The following is a 22,997-nucleotide window of genomic DNA, read 5'->3' as shown; positions in this document are numbered from 1 at the left end:
CGATGACAAATGGTATTAATATATCTACAAGTTTCTAGTTATTATTTTAGCTGCTGCTGCACTAAATCTCCCACTAATCTCCAAAAGCAAACTGTGCATTGCATTCCTCTCGGCAGCATCCTTCTCCTACCACTTGTGCCCAACAATGTTTTCTTTCCCCTGAAGAAACCTTTCCTGTTCCTGAGAACATTTGTTTTTCCTTTGAAGGGTGCTACCTACATGCCAGGACCCACATCTGCTTGGAGCTCTCATAATGCCTTTGGCTTTGCAGTACATAAAGCCATGGTCTTCCACCAGTACAAACGTGCTCCGAGTCACAGGTTAGGTCCTAACTCTGCCCAGCCTGTTCTTAGATATTTAGCCGACAGCCTATTGCCGAGGAAACACAGAGAGGGTCAGTTTTTCGGTTTTGTTTTAGCATGAAGGTTCAGGTCAGTTCATATTTTGCCACAGAGGTTTCACCCATCCTCAAAATAACGAGAAAACTTCGAGGGGACCTCTAACAGGTATTAGAAATACAAAGAGGCACACCACAGCCATAGAAATCAAGTAGCTTTTTTTACTGCTTCTCTCCAGCTTCTACTCCCTTTGACAAAGTAAGCATGGGGATGTATGGAGTTAAAGAAAATCTTTCAAATGTATTATTTAGCTACTCATGGAATATAAATCCTTGCAGAAAAAACAGGCGAAGCTTGACTTTCATCCAAATTCATACAGATTGAAACAGAACTCAAGTTATACAGATTGACACTCTTATCGTAGGGCAGTATCACCACTACATGGGGGTTTATTTGATGTTGATAGAGCAATACTGTTGAAATATAAATAATTTCCACTGCTGCTATTTTATTTCCACGGTTTTACAATATTGTAGTCAAGCTAGTTATATTCTTTGTCTCCAAATACCTTGATTTTTTACAAGTCACAGAATTATGATAAAAGATGTCCATTATCCACACGCAGATAAACACATGCACATACCATTTAATTCAAACATACATGAGAAAATGTCTTACCCGATTAATGGAAAAATGCTGGAGCTGGATGAGGACAATAAGTGAAAAAATGATATTATCAGGATAATTTTGTAGCCACTTTTTATTCAAAACAGTTGTATTTTTGTAAACCTGACATTTCCAAAACAGTGCAAGTGAATTAGAATACAGGTGAACATGAGCTTCTAAATACAAGTGACATCAATAAGAGTAAACACATTCTTCCAACCACAACTTCACAAAAAGAAACATACAATTTTACAATACCTAAGGAGTGACATTCTAAGAAAAAAGAGTGACAATGGTGCAGGTACCCTACTGCGTATGCAAACCATGCTCCAAAAGCAATTATAGTCTTCATGCCAGTTTAATTGATGTACACTAAGTGAACCAAATCCTATCTCCGTTTATATCCAAGAAACCCTAGCAAGTGGATGAACTTGGACAAAAGTAGAAATTAGTTCCATGACTCCCTTAATCCCTTAGTGAAAGCAATATTATATATTCCCACGCCACATGGATACTATGCTTGAAGCATGTGCAAGACTCCAAAATGTGCCCACAAACAGAAGACATTCAAGAAAGTCGATACTAAATATTGCCAAACACAATCTTTGCGCAACTGTTGCTTTCAGCAAGCCGAATTACCTGCACATCACTGACTTGTATGTAGGGTCCTTCCCATTCACACATGAATGCAGAGAGGGTTGTCATCGCTGGTATGCTTGGCACTGCAAAAGCCTTTGCCACTTTGAGACGAAAGGATGGCTTAAGTGGTTTACAGGCTTGGGGTTCACATCAAGCACAATTTTCCTCTCAGATAATCCAAGTGATTTGTGAGGCAACTTCAATGCAGAGGCTGCTGCAGTATTTTCTACAGTTTGCTGACTTCCTCATTCTAATTGCCCAAATTAAAACCCAGGTTTATTCAGAAAAACATATCTCTTTTTGTTAGCTACAATGGCCAAGTCCCAGAGCATACTAGTGACAGCCTCAGAGTACGCTAGCCCTGCTGTTGCTTGGGGTGAACTGATGGAAATTCACCTCCAAGAGCAGACCCTTGGGTTTCAACTGAAATGGTCACAAAACATGCTGTGAAAGGTGGTAAACGCTTTCAGCTCTTGGGAGGTGAAATTCATCCCTGTGCTGTGGGCCACCAGAACTCTGAAATGACTGTGATCTTCTTGATGTCAAGTTGCAAATTAAATGGGCTTGCAACAGCATGGGCTCTGCATTACGTGAATTTTTGCTTAATTTTTTCCACCCTTTCCTCCTGATCATGTTTTTCTGAGATTGTTTTCTTCCTACCCTAAAAGCAACCTCAAGGGTACTATCCGTAAGAAGACACCCTGCACATAGCAAGCTTCAGGGCTTAAACAAAAGATCCCTCAGGTGCCAGATGATGCATTTGAAAACGTTACTGCCCCACTTCTGAGCTTCCACCTGCACAGCTTAGAGCCAGTGCAAAGTAAGCCCGCTGCAAAAAAAAAAAAAAATGCCATGCCAATTCAGCAAACCTTTAAATGAGGTTGTCCAAGACAATGGATGACTTTGTCCCAAAACGGATTAACTGGAGAGAACCGGTACAATGACTTCCCCCAGCTCTGCTGCGCAAGCGGTACAGCACAAAGGAACTAACAAGCAGCTGACAGATGGGAACTTCCAGAGCCCTAGAAGCAACTTCCAAAGTAACCATGTCTCTAGATTTTGATACAATTACATTTATTATAATTTCTTAATTTAAAAAAAACCAAACCAAAACAAAAAACAGCAGCTCAGCTATTTTCTACACATTCTTGAAGTACATTACTTTTTCATAGGATTTTTGGGTTAGAAACTGATTACAACCAACTGATGTTAGTGGGGTTTTTTGTTTGTTTGTTTGGCTTTGGTTGCTTTTTAAGGCATGGAAAGGTACATCTACAGGATTTTAATACTAAGTACTGGTATGTTTCATTGTCAAATCTGACTTTCTTAACTGGAACCAAGCAAGAGCCACGATAGAATTTGACTTTAAAAAAAAAAAAAAAAAGGAAAAAAAATATGAAGAGTATACCTATAAAAACAAAAGCATCTGTGACAACAAAACTACTGAGTACCTAACAGTGATGATACTAAGAATTTATGGATTATTTCAAGAATATGTCACTAATCTGGCCAACAACTAGATTTTCACTGAGTGATGACTTGTGCTGGATCAATAATAGACAATTAAAGTCAGAGATCAAAAAAGTCCAGTGTAGGCTCAATCAAATGGGATTTACTTTTATTTCTTTTTCACTTTAACCAAATCAGAAAAACATTGTTGCCTTGAGCCATAAAAAATTGTCCAACACAATATGAAATGCTAAATGGGTATTTTACCTTTTTTAACTCTTTTCTTCATAGACATTAAAAAGATGCTTCGAAGGAATAACTAATCTTGATTTTTAAAATATTGTAATGAAGCATTTTTGGCAGATCTGAAAGTAAATTTTTGTTTAAAAAGTGGAAATGAGGCATGTCAACTTTTCAAAGGGAACTTCCTCCTTTTTTTGGATGGAAACTTTGAAATTCTGTTAAATTCACAAATAGTTTCACTTGTCCCCTAATTATTTTTCCTAATAATTTTTGGGGGGCTCAGTTTTAGAGAGGGCAGATACTGAAAATTCTTACAGCTAAATAAATGGACTTCTTTTTTTTCATCAAGTATTTCAAGTAATTTCTTATTCAATTCATAGTTGTGAATCAATCTCATGTCCAACTTCTATCTGTCAGTCTTAGGTATTTTTCAACAACCGAAAAACCAGATACATTACATTTAAATACTAGCAAAACTAACTGATGCCAGAAATATCATACTGTGAGGAATTCAATAGCCTCTAATACAAGAGTGTCAGTCAACGGCCATCAGCCTTTTGATTTTGCACTCTGATGAAAAATCTGCAGTCCACTACATGTGGTTATAACAGGATTTCACCTCAGCAGTTTTTTTCAGATTCCGGCTTAAACAATCATTTGTTATATGAAATCTGTCAAATCACCAATGATTGCTTTAAGAAAGATAACTGAATAGACTAATAGCTTTTCTGGTCAAACGTTGAATCAATACACTTCATTCACTTAAAAAACATCTTCTGCCTAATGGGTGCATATAGTTACGTTAATAAATATTGATCGATACTGTAGTAATAAGAGGCACTTAATGCCGGGGCAGGGGGGGAGCAAACAGGAATATGGATGATGTTAATTTTTTTAAATTTGAAGCTATAATGAATTTGGCAAGGAAGAGCAAAAATAAGACCTGTTTTCAAGCAGATTTCTTGCATGTTCTCTGCATTCAAGTTTTCAAACTTCCAGCAGGTCTTTTACCTTACCCTTATGGAAGGAGACATCCTGCAACCATTCATTCCTGTTTCTCCTTCACCTTCTACAACAGAGCTCAACCCTTCTTTCCCTTACATGGATTTTATACCAACGTGACATTTACTTCTTATTTACACAAGGTGCAAAGTACAAGTAGAATCTAAAACAAAGTCTTACAGAGTTCCACTATTTCTATTCAGAAATCCAAGAGCTTTTTGAAGAAACATGGTTGAATTAATTACAACTAAGTTTCTTCTGATTCAACAAATGATTTGCTAAGGTATTACCAGCGAACAAAGTGGCAATCTGAGATCCAGTAATGTCTGCACCTTGACTAAACCTCCTTCTTAATGCTTGAGGAAGGATGACATTCAGTACTTGGAACACCCAGATAGGGAATCTCAAGATCAAGATCCAAACATTTTAACCCTTGCATCTACTTATCTCTCTTAAAATTATCATATAAACAAACTCATGACTCGTGTATAAAACTCACAAGGCAGGCATAATACTCATAGCTTGTAGCAATTTATCACTTGCTTTTATAGCAACAGATCACAATCATTAACAGTAGTTTAAAAACTATCCTTCTTAACATTAATATGGCTCCATTTAATATTTTTTTTTTTTTTAATTCAAAGGAATTTGTCAATGCCATAGTGGTTGGCCCAATTATATCCTTTTGGTATCTCAACTGTACAGTCCTAGACCTTTATCAAAGTACTACAGACTGCAAGAGAAAACTTCCCAAAGGCAAACATTTTGTGATGTTTTCTTCAGTGAGCCAAAGCAAGCTACAAGTCTTGCTACATGTCACTGGGGAAGCATTTTCATCCTCTCCCGTTCAGGCCAATAAAGGATAGACTCAGATACAGAACATCACATCTCTGTAATACTTTAGGCTCTTTAGTTTATAAATCAAACATCAAATTCAACTCAAAAAAAGAGATAGTGAAAAGACTTTGGCTTATTGCCATTAAATGGTCTATATACAACATTACCAAGCCTTGAGAATTAAGCATATGAGGATTTTAGCTACTTTTACCTGCAAATCTCTCTCTTCTCTCTTGCATTGAAGTTTAAAAGTACAATAGGATTTATATATACATATATGTATTTCCAAGGATTTAGCCAGATATCAGTGCTTGAGTGAACTATATAGCTATTCAATAGAAACTATAAAACATTGATACAAATATAAAGACATAATCAATATAAAAAGCTTACATTTATAAAAAATATTTTTAGGTAACAGTCTTCCCCTGAGGGTAAACCACATAGTTGGATTCATAAATATTGCTCTGCACTGCAGCTTGGTTACCAAAGTTCAAAGTTCAGCTCTTAAAGGAAGTGTAAATCGCTCCAGTCACCTGACATGGCTGCAGTGGTTGCCTCAGGATATGTTCCCCAGCTTGTTGGAGTGATAAAGACACAGCATCAATGGGGTCTCCGAAAAATCTGGAGAAGATTCCTTCTTCCACATATGGAAGATACGAGAGCAGGACCTATAGGCTAGCAAGCGCGTGTCACATGACTGGGCATTAGATTTTGCGGGCAGTTCACTGATTTTTCTGGACCCAGTCCCAACTATCTTCATTCTCCTTTCTGCTCTTTTCGGCCTCAATAATTTCTTTGTACCTCCGGCGGAAGAAGCCCATCTGCAAATGAAGAAGAGATGACAGTGGTAAGTAACAGTATCATTAAATTGAAACTTACCTTGTAGAAAACAGCGTGCAGAAAAAAATAGCAGATGTGTTAATATCTAATTTCTCCTAGTGCCAATCTGAATCATACCTCCTTGTTTACATCAATATAAATGAGATCAAACCAGGTCCCAAATCTTTACGAGTACTCTGCTCCTTATAGATGAACTACTCTGAGGGAAGAGTCCTCTTATATGAAACATGATTTCATGTAAGTATATGAAACAAGCATTTCTAATAAACACAGACCAGAAGAGGCAGGTACAGGTTTCCTCGTTTCAAATAAAGACTAATGCAAAATTTGGATCTGAACCTAAAGCCAGGCTAGCACTTGGGTCCTGATTAAATGCTGCCAGAATTTTATGAACTGTGCTCTAGTGTCCACAACTGCACAAAACAACAGAGGTCAGAGGAATACAGTACGTCCACCTCCCAGCATCCAAATTCCAACTATCAGCCTTTTTTTGTAAGAAACCCAGAAAAGCCAGCACAGTCTGTTGTCTAGCGCAGAGTGCTCCACCACCGTTCTGAAGAGCTCTGCTGCCATTTCGGCGTATCTGTCTCCAGAAGTAGTAGCCCACTGCTGTGCAACCACAGCTACTTCTCTTCCTGCAAGTAATCACTCTAAGTTCAGGTCTCAAATTTTCTATTTAAGGATCATTTACATTAAGATGTTTTGGAGGAAACCGATAGCTACAGACTTCTTTTTGCTGAATGACTTCCCTTGTTCCATTGCTACCAGTTGTGCAATCTGCAGCTCAGAAGGCAAAATACAAGCCTGATCCTACAAAACACAGAGCATCAACAACTCCTCCACAAGCTTTCAAGATGCTGCAGGGCTGATAATCGCTTTTGCATATTTTCTTGTTTCCTAAACCCTTGTACTTAGTTAAAGAAACGCAAGTAGTTTTCATTTCAGTTTGACTAAAACCCTCTCATATCTCTGTTTTTTTAAGTCTTTCAAATAAACAAAAATGATTTTAATAACAGACTTTGCTAAGCATTCAAGAATAACTCCTTAAATTTACCAGTGCCCTATTGAGACCATTGAATCAATATTTTGTTCATCATAATTAAACATTTATGTAACTCCTACCACTCTAAACCTGTTTTCTTACTCCTGCTGGGTAAAATATGATGCTTTAGTCTTCCTTTATCAACCAGTTATTGCCATCCTTTATTCCCAAATTGGCTATATGTAGGAATATTTTGTGCTGTTTTGTCACTACTAAGCTTCTGTTAAGTTGGGCTTTTTAGTTTCAGTTCTTTAGCAACTTTAATTTTCTTCAAGTATATTTTAACTCACAGGGGTCTGAAAGGCAGCTTGTTCAAACTGCTGAGGGTGCTTCTTCATCAGAGCTTCCTAAAGCCCAGGACCTTGTCTGTGCCCACAACTACACCCTCAATTCACGGCAACATGAGACCAGACACATACCATCCTCTCACCACCCCTTACCTCCTCCCCTTGGCTTCTGTGCAAAGGACACAGAAGCTGCAGCATGGTCTAACAAGCCCCTTTTTTGGATAACTGTGGACCACAGTCCTGGGGCATGCTATTAATCTAGAGACAGCTGTACCCTGCTGAGTGCATAGATGTACATTACATGCACACCTATGACCACTTTATAAACACACAACAGGTAGACATACACATAAATGCCTATGATCTCAATTTTGCAGAGGTCCCATGACCTTCTGGAGTGCCCCACAAATAACTGGAATTAGACCTTAAAAGTCATTTGCTCATAGTCTTGTGCACAGACTATGGACATAGTCTCTTTCCCATCTATCATAAGCAAAACTTTGTCTGCTGCTTAATACATGCAAATGCATGGACAATGGTGGTTCTGTTCTGAACAACCACCTCACAAAGGGGACACTGTTGCATTTTGGAGGCCCATGTCCCCCTCACCTCCTAGCATTTCAGAACAGTGTACGCAAGGATTCAGAAAAATAATGACAGATTAATTTCTCTAGTTCCCTGTTCTTCAAACTTGCTCTAGACGTCATATCAAGTTTTGTCTTTAGCAGAAAAATATCATTACTAGTATTTTTTGTACTTGTACCTAACAAGGTATACCAGTGCAAAGGACGTATTTTGAGAAGAAATCCTCAAGATAGCACTATCGTAAAATCCCAGTGAAATTTCACCATTGATGCCAACATACTTAGCCTCAATCGAGACTTGCAGCCAATAGCAGAAGTTTCCCTAGATTTTCATGGTCTAAAATGGAGGTGAATTATTTTATTGATAATTAAAAAAAAAAAAACAAAGTGTAAGAATCTACTACTCCTATGTTGTTCTTGCCCCATCAGGATTAATCGTAGGTACTTACTTTAGTTACAGGAATCTGCAGATACTCCTTTACATACACTCAGGGAGCAGATGTGTTGGAGAAGTGGGTGCCTTTTTTTGTATTATCAGTTTTTAAAACAGACCTACATGTTCCGCACATTAGAAAAGAAAATTGCCACAGGGCTTTGTTTCCCAAGATTAACAAGAGAAGTTCAATTTGTAGCTTTTAAAAACAGGTTTTAAACCCTTAAGGTTTCCATCCTTCATGCAACCACATCCTTGGTACAATAAAATCCTCTCTTGAAGTTATAATCAAAATTATAGAAAGGCTTTTTAATTTCCTCGAGGGCCAAACAAACAAAAGCAAACTCCTTCCCGCTGTTATTTTGATAAAAATTGTCTGTTTGTGAACATCTGCTTCAGGAATTATCTTTAAAAGTTGGTTATGACAGTTTTGGTATTTTACTATTTTTTTACTGTTTTTGTATAACTTTCCAGTGGGGCAAAAAAGTGAGCTGAAGACCATAATAAATATTAATGAAGCATGAAGTCCTACATCTAGAGGTGATTCCACTACGAAGCTATGTACGCTTACTTGCTGTAAATGATGTGGATAATATAAAATTATGCAGAGGACTTAAATTAAGTGCAAGCAAAGAGAGAAATTGGATCTTAAGGAATTTTTTTTTTTTTTTTTTTAATAATAGTGGTCAGGGATTAGATATATTTCCCATCCCTGAAAGACAAGGATGTGCTTTGTTATGGGATACTGTTCCTTAGTGTTAATACCGCATATTTCCACTTAACGTGATAGAGTCCCTATCATCACCAGAAAGGGTTTTTTTTGATAAGGGCTGTGAAGAAATCACAACATAGTCATTGTCTCACAAGAAACCACACAACCCACATATCCACCTCCTTATAATAAACTGATTTCATTAAAAATGACAGCAATATTAACCCATATGGTGAGGGCTGATAAGTGCCTGTGGCAAGCTGGAGAGAATGAGTGAATTTAACATACAGTGAGGAGATAGAGGGGTAATAAGGAGGAGGACACTTGGACCAAAGCAGGAGAATTGATGCAACATGGGGTTGAGTATATACTGGCTCTTTTGTCACTGGGGCAGAAGTGACACCAGAAGATCTCTTTTCTGTGGCTAATGCAAAGCCCTTAAGGGAACTCAGAAAACTCAGTGAAGACAGCACTGCTGGGACTCAGTTCTGGGTTTCAAGCAGGGAGAGGAGGAGAGATCCTCAGCTTTAACAGGAGTACTGCTGTGATCTCATTTGTGGAATAGGTGTTTACAGTGGGCCAATGGTCTCCAACCCATGTTTCATGGGCAATGAGTTTCTAATGTTGTTCAATTCTCCCAAACTTTGCTTTCCATATATAGGTATACATGTCTGTGTGTGTACACATACAGATGTATGTATATGGCAAAGGAATACTCAAGTCCAGAGCCGTGACCCTGTCATGCAATCTGTGAGTTCACACCACCACATCCAAGGACAGGATGGATGACAATATTTTGATCAGTAAACCTCCACTTGGGGAAGGCACTCATGAGAGGAAGAGCAACAGGAGAACATATTTACAGGAGGCAAGGAGAGAGTACCGTGGGAAGCTGAAGGGTTATAGTGGAAGAAGAGGCATCAGCCACCAAAGACAATGCAGGAAATGAGAAAAGTGAACTATAGTCAGCATTTGAGAGTTAGGTGAAAATTATTTGGGAAGGCTGAGGAGGCTCTCAAGTTATGGGCCTTTCGGGTCAGTATGGCTGAAAGAAAAGTCTCAGAAGCGAGACACTGCTCAGCATGCACAATGCTTTAGTCTTAACCCTGGCAGACCTCACCAGAGGGGAACTGCTATGCCAAGGGCACCATGTCCTACTTCATTTCTTCTGTATGCAAACACAGAGGAGAAAGAGGGCCACTGAAGACTTTGGGAATACAGGGATAGTCCTGAAATCCTGAGGCTATCAGTGTCACTCACAATGGATTCACGCCCCACACCAGGGAGAGAGCATCTGAATTGCCTGGGAATCCACAAGCTGTCACGTTTCACATCTGCCATGATAAACTGCAAAGATGTCTGCTTGCTTTTAAACAAATTCAGGCAAAACCAAACAAAATGGAAAGAAAAGGCTGGCCTGGTCTTTACCAGAAGTGACAAACAATAACCAGCCCTTTCTGGATGTGCTTCAAGTAAGTATTAGAGCTGCTATAAATAGGTGGCTTAGATTCAAAACCTGAAACCATCCATACGTTTTACACACATCCTTTAATTTAGTTATTCCAGCGCACGTACCCTTTTCTAGCTTAACCTTACTGCCATCTACAGTATATGATGAGCAGAAAGCATGTTCCTGGCAAAAGTGAACAATAAAGCAACAGAAAATCTGTGTTACTTGTAGGCTGGGGAATTACACCTGTTATTGTGAAGTTATTCCTTGCCACGCGACAGCACTGTCAAGTCCTCTATTCAATCTTGAGTATTTAAAATCTCTTTCACCAGCACACACACAACTCCCTTTAGCTGTCATGCCAGGTTTAAATCCCTTAAAAATCACAGATAAGTCATATTCTCCCAATCAAATAAAAAGAGAAATAGTTTGAAATGTGGATTGTAGAAGAATGGTTATGTTTTGGTTTTTTTTAAAAGTCTTTTTCCCCATTAACATCATCCATTAAGAAACAAGAAAAAATTGGTAAGAACAGTTACATGCTGTGTAAAAAAAAACCATTATGTCTTTATTTACAGTAGTGTTTCAAGACTACAACTGAGCTAGGAGTAGAGGTTTGTGAACGACAATGTTGAAACATAATCCAAAACTATATCAAAGACTTTTCCCATTTTTTGTACAATTTTTTAATTAAGTTTCTCTAGTGCATACTGAGGGGTACTAAGCTGCACACGAAAAGTATTGATTTTTATCAGTATGACTCTGCTGACAAATGTCTTCTAATGGAGGTTACTGACCACAGTACAAGCCAACAAGTAAAAAGAAAAGAGAGTGAAGTAAGTACAGGCATAGGTGTAACTAAGAAATAAAACGAAATTTAAGAACCACTGAAGAAATCTCCCATTGAACTAGGCTGTGACAACATACTTTGGGTTCAGTGCCTTAATCACAAGCTGTCTTTCCTCTATTATACACTTTCTTCATCTACTGTAAGCACTATCCAGCCATACCTGATGAACAGTCTGGACTTACCTCATGAATCCTTTACTGCCACATCTCTCTAATCTAGGCAGAGGTCCCAAGCCATTCATCTCATGACCCTTCAGAAAGGATTAACTTACTCTTCTCCTCACCTTTTTTGGGTGCATGCCCCTTGGGCACTTCTCCCTTCTTATAAACAGTACCACAGCTAGAAAAAATTAGCAGCTAATCATGGTTCAAAGTGGGGCCAGGAACCTCACCCCAAGCAAGATGCCACCAGTCGGCAGAGCAGCAGCACCCCCAATCTCTGCAAAGCAATGCTGCTGAGATTGGAAGCACAGAGTGTTTCCCCATGCAGAGATCTATCACTGGTTATTAAGTGCATCTCACTTTACTACTACCAAGAAGGCAGGAAAAAATACTTTGCACTTGGGTTCACGCGGCCCTGGATAATTCTGGCAAGCCACCAGCTCCAAGAGGATGCACCGTTTCCTTCCTCCGAATTAAAGGACCCTTGCCACAGTACAGAGGGGTCATGAACAGATATTGTGTTATCAGCTTTTCCATAGAGGACTGGCATACTGCCAGTGCCTGGGCCCCCTGTGAGGAAAAGGCATGTTTGGAAAGCAGCCACGTGTCCTGCCTGTAGTTAAAGGAGAAACTGTATATTTAAGAGGAAGGATGATAGTGTGGCTAAGGTAAGCCCATGAGGACTTAAGTGGTCTGGCTTTGATTATTTAGTCTTTCATTGACTTTTTGAGAGGCAAATCCCTTAACTGTCCTGTAATGTAGGTCCTCATTTGCTCAATGAAACATGTACAAGAAAAGAAATACATATGCTTCAAACATCACCATTCCACAAGTGGCTGGTGTGTGTACGTGTGTATATACATACAATATGTACTTTGTATACATATTCAATGCAATATATACTTATGCAGCTGGGGAACTGAGGCAAAGAGAAGTTTGGCAGTTTGCTCAAAGACACATTCTCCTCTACAAACACTTTGTTTAGCTACTATGGAAGAATTTGATACCTAGCATCTGTATCTGACCCCAAAGTATTGCAACAGATAGACATTGCTATGGCAGAAAAGAATTAGCAATATACACAAAATTGCACTTAACTTTTAAGTTACTTTCATATAGCCTGGCTAACTGACTTAAGATATTCCTTTTGGTACCTAGGGTGAAGATCTGTAGTCTTCCATAGATTTTAGAAGGAAATTTATTTTACATGCTGTAGCAGTAAAACAAGCACAGTTTTTAAACACACATTTTATTAGGTAGTTACTTTGTAATGTTGAAATAATAAGAAAAACTTTAAGTGCTCTTTTTTTGCTAAGAACAGTCAGTCTATTCATAAATTTAGCTCAAGTGGTCATTAAATAAACTATTAATTTAACCAAATGCTTTATGTCTACCTCAAAGGCCAAATTTTTAAAAAAACAGTCACTAAGGCTAGGTACCTCAAAGTAGATACACAATTCAGACTAGCAGCATGCATGGAAAGGATGCATTTAGGTGTGCAAAAGAGATAACTGCACACAGAGATGGACACTGGTACAGACAATCTCATTTAGTTCTTTGTTTTTTTAATATAACATGCCTTGCTCTTGTCACTGATGCGAGAGTGTCACCCCACTATAAACACGAAGCCCAGTCATCAATAATTTGTTCCTCTATCCATTTCTCATGCAGCTTTTCTTCCAGGAGTTGTTCAGTTGGCTTCAATGGACCTGCTTGTTAATGTGGTGAGTAAAGCTGGTAGTTCTGGTGTCTACCCTTGGAATATCTCTGCCATGTAGGTAAGATCTAGTTTGCCTCAGACAAGACTCATTCACCTAGGCATTTGATTCATTTGTGCATACATAATATATTTTTTTTAAGGACTTTTGCAGTACTTTAGAAATGAAGAGAACTCCAGTAACTGGACTTACAAAGACCTTTCAGTGCTGAGTTCTGGCAACTTGAGTTTAATGAAAGCATGAACTTCTTGCAGGATGGTAACTGTGTACAGTAACTTGCACGACAGATGTTACCAGTATACTTATAAGTGTAATCAAAAAGCGAATTAGCCAACATTAAAACTTATAAACACTTCCAAATATTTTAAAGATTTTTTCCTATTGCAAAATTTCACTAAGTAGTTTATTTTTTAAAAAGTCATAGAATGAACACAGCCATCATCCAAAGTTCATCTCTGATTATCAGTCTCAAAAATTAGAAAGAACACAATGTCTACTGCAGATATGTCTAGACAAATTACCTTATACTGATTTCTTAAATCTCAGCCGGGAATAGGACAGTAATTAGATATATCATTCCTGTAAGTACAATTAATTTAAGACATATCTCAATCCATATTTTCCATTTCCTCTCCAAAGAAAAAAAGAAAATCTACTGAAATATTTCTGGCTTTGTTTGAAAAACCAGAGACTAAACATTAAAGACTATTTCTGGAATCAATAAAAAGTAGCTTTACAATCATATTTTGATATATTTGACCTGCCAAAAAGATTTGAATGAAAGTTGTACTATGTCCATAATTACCAGACTAAGTTACTTTCATGGGTTTAGCCGAACCAGGAGGAAATGGCTATGGCTGGTGTAAGTCATAATACAGCATTTCCCACTGTGATGCCAAGCCTAAAGAGATAATTCAGACTATGCAAGTCACATTTTCTCTGTTATTGGCATTTTGGTCTGAGGGATGCTAACGACTTCCAATAAATACATATGTTGTGTTCCGGCAGTGGGGAACCTTGGAACCTTAAGTACTTATTTGCAATTTTTCAGTCTACACACGTATTCTTTTTCTGGTTTGGGCTCCTCAAAATGATGGCTATCTTTCTTCTTTTCAGAAAGACATTCTGAACCACAACCCGACCTCTCTCTTGCCAGTGGATTCAATTTGTTCACATGGTGCCAGGATGACAGCGACATAGCTGCAATGGCTGTGATGTTCTCAAAGTGCCCTGGCATGCACAGCTCGCATTTGGAGGACACCAAGACCAGAAAGAACACTCAGCCATAACATTATTGTTGTACATTTACATAGCTCATTTTATCCGGAAAGATAACAAAGGCATTTCACAAGTACTGGACACACACCACCACTGAAATGTTGCCAACCTTGCTCTTGAGGGTGGTGAACAAATATTATATGGCAGCCAGCAAACTCACTGGGGAAGGCAGTGTTTTGGCTACAACAGCAGCATTAACCATTTACTTGTGTAAGTACAAATAAAAGATGCCCAAACTCAATCTTCCTGTAACATTCAGTCAGAATTCAAAAAGCACAGCAAATCACTCAAATAATCGACTGTAGAAAACCCAGCTTTTGAGTCACTGTTGCAGGAATACAACCCCTTTTTGTCTTGGGAAGCCAAGGGTCTACAAACATTTTGTGATGCTCACTTTGGTTCAGGAAAAGGAAACATAATAAAACACAGTTTTGACTGTTCTTTAAGAAAATACGCAGACTTCAAATGATCCACCTAACTTTTGCCTGCTGAAAACATAATTATTTATACAGACAACCAACCACTTCCACTGCCACATTCCCTCCTCAAGGTTTCCTAGCTGCTATATATAATGAAGATCTATTAATGTTTGGGAGATAATATGGGTTTGGTTTTGAATCACAAAGGTTAATTATCACCTGACTGCATTTTTATCATTTATAACAGGATAATATTGAAAAAGCCTAATTCTAGGCCTACTGAACCTAGAATCTGTGCAAAAAAATAGTACCCCTGAGAAGCCTGCGTACAAGATAGCAAGTAACAACTTACCTGAAGCAACTAGATAAATGGGTAACAAAAGCAACAAAATGAAAAATTTATCAGAAGAGGTCTACAGAATGCAATGACTTGAGGACTACAGAAAGAAGAATTTCAGAGAACACAAATGAAGCCACAGGTTTTGCAGTTTTGAGGGACAGACAGGACAGGTATGGGCTATGTAGTTATTACAGGTAGGGATCATACTTTTATAAGTGAGAAGTTGAAAAATGAGAGGACAAAGCTGGGCAGGAACTTGGAAGAAAGTGTGAGAAACTAGCATTGACATGGTTTTAAATTGAGGAAGGATGGTGGAGAAGAAAAAAAAAGAAGGAAAAAGGAGAAGTACAGACTTCTCTTAACAAGTTCTAAGGCAGCTGGTGCATCCATCCACATCTCTACAGGGAAGACCTTTGTGAGCTGTGAAGTCCACCCTTCCCATCAGTAGCCCCTAGTAAGTGCTTTCACAGCAAGTTGAGCCAACTGCCTTGTTTATCTGAACATCAATTATGATTCTTAATTTCAAAGCATCACCATAGTAAATAATGGTTTATTCTTGGAATTATATGTCCTGAAAGGAAGAAGCACATGAACTCTGAATAGGCACAACGACTTTCATCAGAGACATGAAACACCACTCAGTTTCAACAGGTGTCTCTGTCCCCACCTCTGAAACGAACATTTGAAGCTATACAGCTGTGATAATGGGTGAGTTACACCCATCTGGGAGACTTTTTTAATTGAAAACCATTCTTCCTGCAAAGATTATATATTTATAGAGATTATAGATAGATATATAGAGAGGAAACAGAGAGAGAATGAAAATCCAAGACTTCTCCCCTCTGCTGAAATCCAAAGAGGTTTTGTGCCATAACTGTATGTGCCTATGCACCTCTGGGGAAGAAGAAAAAAAAAAAAGGCCGTTTTATTTCATTGCAGAGCTACTGCTCCAAAACCTTGCCACCAAGAAAGGGGGTCGGTACAAGGACTGGCCAGGAAATGGCAGTTAGCCTCTGCCACCTGAGCTGTAGATAAAAGGGAGAGAAAATGTTTTTGGGCTTCTAACACAGGATACAGAGCAACCACTGGCAAAGAATAAGTGCAGAGGGTTGTTTTGTTTTTTTTTTTTCCCCTCCTGTGCTGGAAAATGGTGAGCTGTATGTTTTGGCCCATTGTAAAAAGACTTAATGTTTGAGGCCCTAAGAAAGGGAAACTCTCTCCTTCCAAAAAAGGGAAAACAGTGGTTTTTGCAACATAGGTGAATTTCAAGTTAGCTTTAGCTTTGGTTAGCTTCAGATATTTTCTGAATGTTGAAACAATATGTGAGGCAATGGCAACTGCTGCATGTAGGGGAATACAAGTGTTCTTTCAAAGACACTTGTGCAGTCACAGAAAAAAGTCATAAGGCTTCTCCAAGCAAGAAGCCCAAATGTGCCTTTGAAAAATCTGCTTGGGTTTGTCTGGCTTTTTTTAAAGAACTTCATATTTCATAAAGAAAGCTTTATATTTCAAAGTTTGTCCCTTAAAGCAGTGCTAGCAAACAGCTGCATCCACGCATACAGCCTCTGCTTAAATAAGGATTTTGCAAGTCCAGCACTTGGTAGGATTCATGCTCCCCATTGGAAAAAGTCAGTTCAAAGCCTACACCAGCTCAGTAGACAGAAGTGTCTTCATGATATTTCTCCTAAAAACTAAAAAAAAAAAAGTCTTCAAACTCTCATTTCAAGACAAAGGGCAAAAATGTGCTGTCTAGCATGTACTGAAAAGCAGGAACCCTCTGGCTAATCAAAAAACAACATATCTGGGTGCTATTCTGCTTGTTCTTCTCCTCTCTGCAATCCTGTCAAAAATCCAGGGTTTGGGGCAGAAGAGTGTCTTATTACATAAGGGACACCCAGAGATCAATTCTTTGCCCCAGGAATCCAAAAGCTATAAAATGGTACTAGAAACCTCATTTTAGACAAGTCAGAGCTTGGATACCACAGGGACAGGCCCAGTTCAGAAAGAAGCTTAATGCCTAGATAAATAAGTTTAGATAAATGTCCAGCTCCTGTCTTAAACATGCCACGAAAGAACACAATAATGTTACTGCAATGAATATAAAATCTTTGTTTTGCAAATCACTTCCACAACTGGCTCCACAGATCACTCAGCTGCCCAAATGTCCAGTCTGGTACTCACTTACACATGCCCTCTTTGATATCCCCTGAGCACAAACCATTTTTTTTTTTTTCTTTCTGTGCACTTTATCTAAAGTGATATGGATTGAATAATTCACTCCGCAACTCAAGCCAGTTCCACAGCATTGTAAAGCACTACTATTATTAATAGAATATTTATTGTGTTATAACATATCATGCTTCGGTTTTTCATTTGCATGGTGTATGCCGATTCTCCCCTGGTTTACGTGTGCATAAATCCACTATGCCCGAAGGGGACCTTGTCCCTGTGCATGGCTGCAGTCCTGACAGCTGAGGGAAGCGTGTGTGGGACAGCACTCCCCAAAATAATCCAGCCGTGACTGCCTTTCCCTCCTGAACTGTTGCCAGTGCTTGTGAAACCATGGGCTTGTCTAGCACGTGGGTAGTTGGCCTGAAGCAAAGCGACCTCCTCCCCTGCTCCACTCTCCACAAGCATCTCAAGGCCACCAAAGTAGTACAGGCCAATCTCTGCAGTAAAAAGCAAGATGTATTGCTGTGGGCAACAGCATGAGAGCCCCTCCTGCTCCTCTTGCACATGGGAGACCACAGGGGAGGCCTGAGTGGGGAGAGCGAGCTGTGCTGCAGAGGAACCGGCAAGAGTTGGAGCACGTCCCCATGGACGCCTGCCCGAAGGCATCCGGAGTGGATGAACAAGATATGAATAGCCACAAGTGTCAGGGTAAAAGTGGGCTATCCAACAAAATAGGCAAAAATGGTGCAACTCTTGCTGGTCTGGCTTACACATGGCATCTCGTGGAAGTCAGGGAAAAGCTGTTCCCCCGCTCTGAATCTATACACACTTAAACCAGAGGAAACACGGTGTTCTACATGAAATACTAAAATAAACAGAGAAGCAAAGCCAGTCAAAAACTGATCAAGCTCACCCTGAAAAGCTTGTTCTGTGTGTATAAACATGGCTGTGGTCTTGCATAAATAAGCTTTTGTTTGAAGTGAAACAACCAGGCAATTAACATCACTTTCATTGACATGGACCCCCTAAACTGCGCAATTTTAGACCTGCAAATAATGAAATAATTACCATCCTCATCTTATTGTATGCACAGTTACCTTATTCTGATTCAAAATAAGATTTTGGGCTGGAATGACCCCGAGATCTCACTCCTGCTAATGCCATTAATTCTAGCAGTGTGTAATGTGAAATATTTACACGTATTCTAATATTTTTCTGGAACTTTAAGGAGCTGCTTACTTTGTCTGCAAAATACTGGCGTGTTTGAGGATTTGTCCGTTGTGTCGCACCACTCATGGTGCAGTCGTGCACACAGTGAGAGCGTACCGTCCACAAAGGGCTGAGACATAGTCGCTGCCAGCAAGCCCTGCACTGCTGCCAGTGCTCAGTTCCCTTATAATGAGCTTGCTCCAGCTCCTGCTCTGTTTTGTATAAGCAGCTGCCTTCCAGGACCACAGTTTAGCTCTAATTAATGTCTTAATAAAAATATAAATTAGTTTATAATCTAGTCCTAAAATTTGGGTCATTTCTAGTTCTCACTAGTGGTTCTGAGATGCCCAAAACTCCATCTAATTCAAATCTGTTCTTTCATTCCACAGTTAAAGATTAAAACACTTGCAATACAAGTTTTTTTTGACTCCTTCACACACAAAATTTAGGAATGACTGTAGGATACACTTGGCCAATTTTGTCTAACAAATACTTACAATCAGACAATTAAGATTCCTCTGTAGGACTGCAACTTTCCCATGTCAGTTTTATCTCAGACAACTTTAATATTGCCAGTAACTTTAATAAATATAGCAACTAGTGAGTGCGAAGTATTACTTATGTATATTTATGTTCCAAACTAAGACTTAAATGAAAATACTGGCTGATACGAGCAGCTACAGACTTTTAATCACTTTTGTCTAAAACAAAACCTTAAGTTATTGGTTCCTTTAGTAATCATGCGACTCTGGATAAAGCACAGGAGTGCAGCTGACAAAGCCTGGCTTTTACTGCCATCTCTGGCACAGGACTCTGGGCAAGGCATCCCACCTGGCTTTGCCTCAGCATTTTAACATCTGCATGCAGAAAGGGCTATATAAGCCTGGTGTTAGTTATAAGTATTTGTCGCTGTCACTTGGAATTTCCCTCAAGGCTTCCATGCAACAAAATGGCAGCTTATTCATGTGTACTTGAATGATCCCTATAAAATTTAAAAGAGCTCAAGTCTCAAGATTAAGCCAGGAAGTAAAGGACTGTATTAATTCTAGTAGAGACCAAGAGTTGAACTTGTGTCAGATTCTCACGGAGCCTCACAGTAAAAGGTGCTATTCTTCTTATCTTGCACATTTTCAAACAGTTCATCTAGTGCCTTTTTACCTTCAGGAAATAAGCCATAGGAAATCAGTCATATAGGTATCAGCAGCAGTAACTCCTTTTTCAAAACTGTGTGTTATTGGGACATAAACCCTGGGCCTTTTCCAATCTCACATTTTTCCATTCTCATGGTTATTCTGCCATCTTAATTGCACAGACTTTTTTCTTTTTTTTTTTCTTCACTCTTTCTGCCACAGAAAGCAAACGCACTTCCTGCGTGCCAGAAAAACAGAAGTTACGAGATATTCTAGACCGTGGTCAAACATTGTTATCCAAATGGAAAGCACAGTCAATTTTGACCTGGCCAGTATGTGCTTAAAAATCTTCAAAACTGACTATAAAAATACTTTAAATCTATAACCCATATAAAATTTATATCATCTATGAAGTAGATGTGTAATCCATAACACAGCTATACACACATCTGTATAATCTATAATAAGAATTGCATGGCCAGTTTTCAGCCTAGGTTTGTAAGTCCATTTTACAGCCTCGCAACCTGCAGCGATATGTCCTTTCACAGCACATTGGGGCTGCAACCTCCAGTCCCGGCACAGCCGGCGAGCAGGGCCTGCAGCGCACATGCTGCTAAACAGTGCGAATCAGGCTGCTGGACCTCTGCCACGGGAAGCAAAATAAGGCTGGACTTGTTCCCATGTGTGCATTTGATATTTACTTCTCTTAAAGACAGTCCCTGACCTTGACCATGGCCTTTTAAATTTATGGATTGGTAACAGGGAACTGAGGAATGAACATGCTTGAAGCTGCTTACCCTTCATATTTACCACACCAGACGGCTGCTGCTAAGTGTCAGCATCAGCCCAGTTTTACCATGTAACAGTGCCTGGGTACAAGAATTGTATCTTATCAGAGATGGTGTGAAGGCTGGCTTTTAACACATCCTGGTGCTTCTTGCTCTGGTAATGCATTTTACTGGAACTCTTTCTTTGAGGGATCTGAAGAAATTATTGCTGGATACTCCCCTCCCCCAGGCGTTTACCTCTTGAAAGCAGTAGCTACCGACTGGTTTTTGCTAGGGATGCACCCAATCTTTTAGCCGGTCAAGTGAAGTTGACCTGATTTTCAGGAAACCCTGGTGAAATCAGTAAGCCTCACTCACCAGAAAACCATAGAGATGTACCAAGTATCTAAGTGTGAGATAACAGCAGATTTCTATGAGGAATCCTCTTTTGTCCTGAAATGGTATTAGACGTTTCAACTTTTAATAACCAGGCCCTAAAATAAATCCACTTTTCCACTTCTTCTCTACATCATGAGTCTCTCCCTGCCCCTGACAAAAGCCTAGATATGAAAATATTTTTGCTGGCTGATGACTTCTGTAATGGAGTGGACAATTATTTACACCCTAAAGCAAATGGATGTTAAATGCAAGCATAAATTTAAGCTTTTTTTCCTGGGACTAGCTGTGGTGTTTATGGTGCATCTCTTCTCTTACCTTCCATAAGAGCACAGCCAGCAACAGGAAGATGAGAATTCCCACCAGCAAACTGATGGCAATGATCCATCCGACAACATACCCACGAGGCTCCAGATTGTGCAAAGCCTCAAAGACCACCTACAAAGCAATTAGAAAAAGATCTTTTTATGATTGGAAGTTGTATTGTTTTCTCTTGTACTCATCTTGTTAAGCACATTGCATGGTGGCCTCACTGATCATATTTCATCTGTCAAACAAATATGGAACGCATCCTTAGTTTCGTGCTTTCCATCTATTTTTCGCAAGGGATTTGAAGCTTTCAAGTGGAATTTGAGTAGCCATGCGTTGGATCCAAAGGATATCAGCTTCCACCCCGAAATAACTCTTACCCTGCCAACCCCTCATCCCACTTCAGACACTGAGCTTGTTCTAGTGCTGGGCCACCAAAGGTGCACAAAGGTTTGCATGACAAACTCTATCCCTTGGATTGGCAGGAATTGCCACGACATCTCGCGTGATTTGTCTTACTCATCACGTTCCCAGCCCTGCCAAACACCCCGATGCTTCACATGAAACACTCTTGTATGCTGAGCTTGTTAACTTTTTTTCACAAAAAATGGGACAACTTGCATATATCCCTATTGAATACAAATCGTCCCTGCTGTGCTTCACAAGACACATTGTATGAAAGAGGGAAGGACGCGTGCAGTCATGGGTTCTTCTGGGAACGCAGCGAGCAGTCCCCTGCTGTTCTCTTCTCTCTTTTTGTATAGCATGCATGGCAGGCAAATACATCGTACAAAGAGCTTTCCTTAAGCATCTGCCTTAAGAAGAAAATGGGAGCAAATTATATCGCTCGTATACACTATGTAAATTTCCAGTCTCTTACTTCAATCAAAACCAGTTCCTCAGTGGAAAACTCAAAAACAGTTCTCCTCAGTGAGGGCTATTTCTATGTTAAATTTTGCAATTTAATATCCAGCAAATGCAGAGAGGCAGCAGGGATTTTTTTTTAAAGGTAATACATTTGCTTTGTCTGGCTTTGTTTTGGTTTGGTTTGGAAGGCAAAGTAGTGAGTTTTCCTCCCTCCTTCACAAACCACTTTCATCATTTTTGCTTAAAAATGTCAAAACTCTTTCATAGATATGAATTGTTAAATCAATCTTTTAAACAAAACAAAAAAAAATGGTAGTTAAAAGTGGGTGAAAATATGGGAGTTAGATACAATTATGCAACCCCAAGATACTCATCTTTAAGAGGCCCATGGAAGACAGATGAAATACCTCCACTCACTGGTGACACCGTTCAAACAGCATCATTTATGAGACAGCAAAGGGAACGCGATGCCATACAACCCATATGGATGTTGAAGGTGGGCATTCAGGAAAAGGCTGCAACAGGGAGGTGATGGCAGCACTGGAACAGGGGCCAAAGAGGCTCTGTGTTCTCCATCCATGAAGGTTTTCAAGCCTTAGACAAAGCCTTGAGGATCCTGAGCCAGTGTGGGCAACAGCCCCGCTTCGAGCGGGAAATGGGACAGGACATCCTCCCAAGATCCCGCTAACAAACATTTCTCTGTTTCTGTAAGCATATGCAGCCACAGCAAACACCCACAAAAATTACAGGCACAGATGAGAGAAAGCAGGTGACTAGGGCTGTATTTTGTTGGAGTGTTCCCATAAAGAAGTACTCAAAGATCCTTCGTCTCAGTTTCACAGGCTAACGCTGAACA

The 22,997-nt window shown here is 39.4% G+C and overlaps 1 protein-coding gene across 2 annotated transcripts in view; it reads right to left on the bottom strand.

The window, feature by feature from the left end:
- Positions 1-791: 791 nt before the first annotated feature.
- ITGA9 (integrin subunit alpha 9) overlaps positions 792-22,997 on the bottom strand; it is a 234,529-nt gene continuing 212,323 nt past the window's right edge. Inside the window, exons 27-28 of one of the 2 annotated variants that reach the window (XM_087767376.1) lie at positions 21,284-21,403; positions 792-5,998 (exon numbers count right to left, since the gene is read on the bottom strand). In XM_087767376.1, the coding sequence (XP_087623502.1) occupies positions 5,900-5,998; positions 21,284-21,403 (219 nt within the window). In that variant the 3' untranslated portion in view covers positions 792-5,899. The remainder of the gene's footprint in view (positions 5,999-21,283; positions 21,404-22,997) is intronic. The other variant, XM_087767382.1, reaches the window with a different exon arrangement.

Source organism: Nipponia nippon, unplaced genomic scaffold (assembly GCF_047370975.1).
Source record: "Nipponia nippon isolate SJK-2023a ecotype South Korea unplaced genomic scaffold, ASM4737097v1 scaffold_1, whole genome shotgun sequence".
Lineage (NCBI taxonomy): Eukaryota > Metazoa > Chordata > Aves > Pelecaniformes > Threskiornithidae > Nipponia > Nipponia nippon.
The sequence above is the reverse complement of the archived record's forward strand: the minus strand, read 5'-3'. Positions and strand labels throughout refer to the sequence as shown.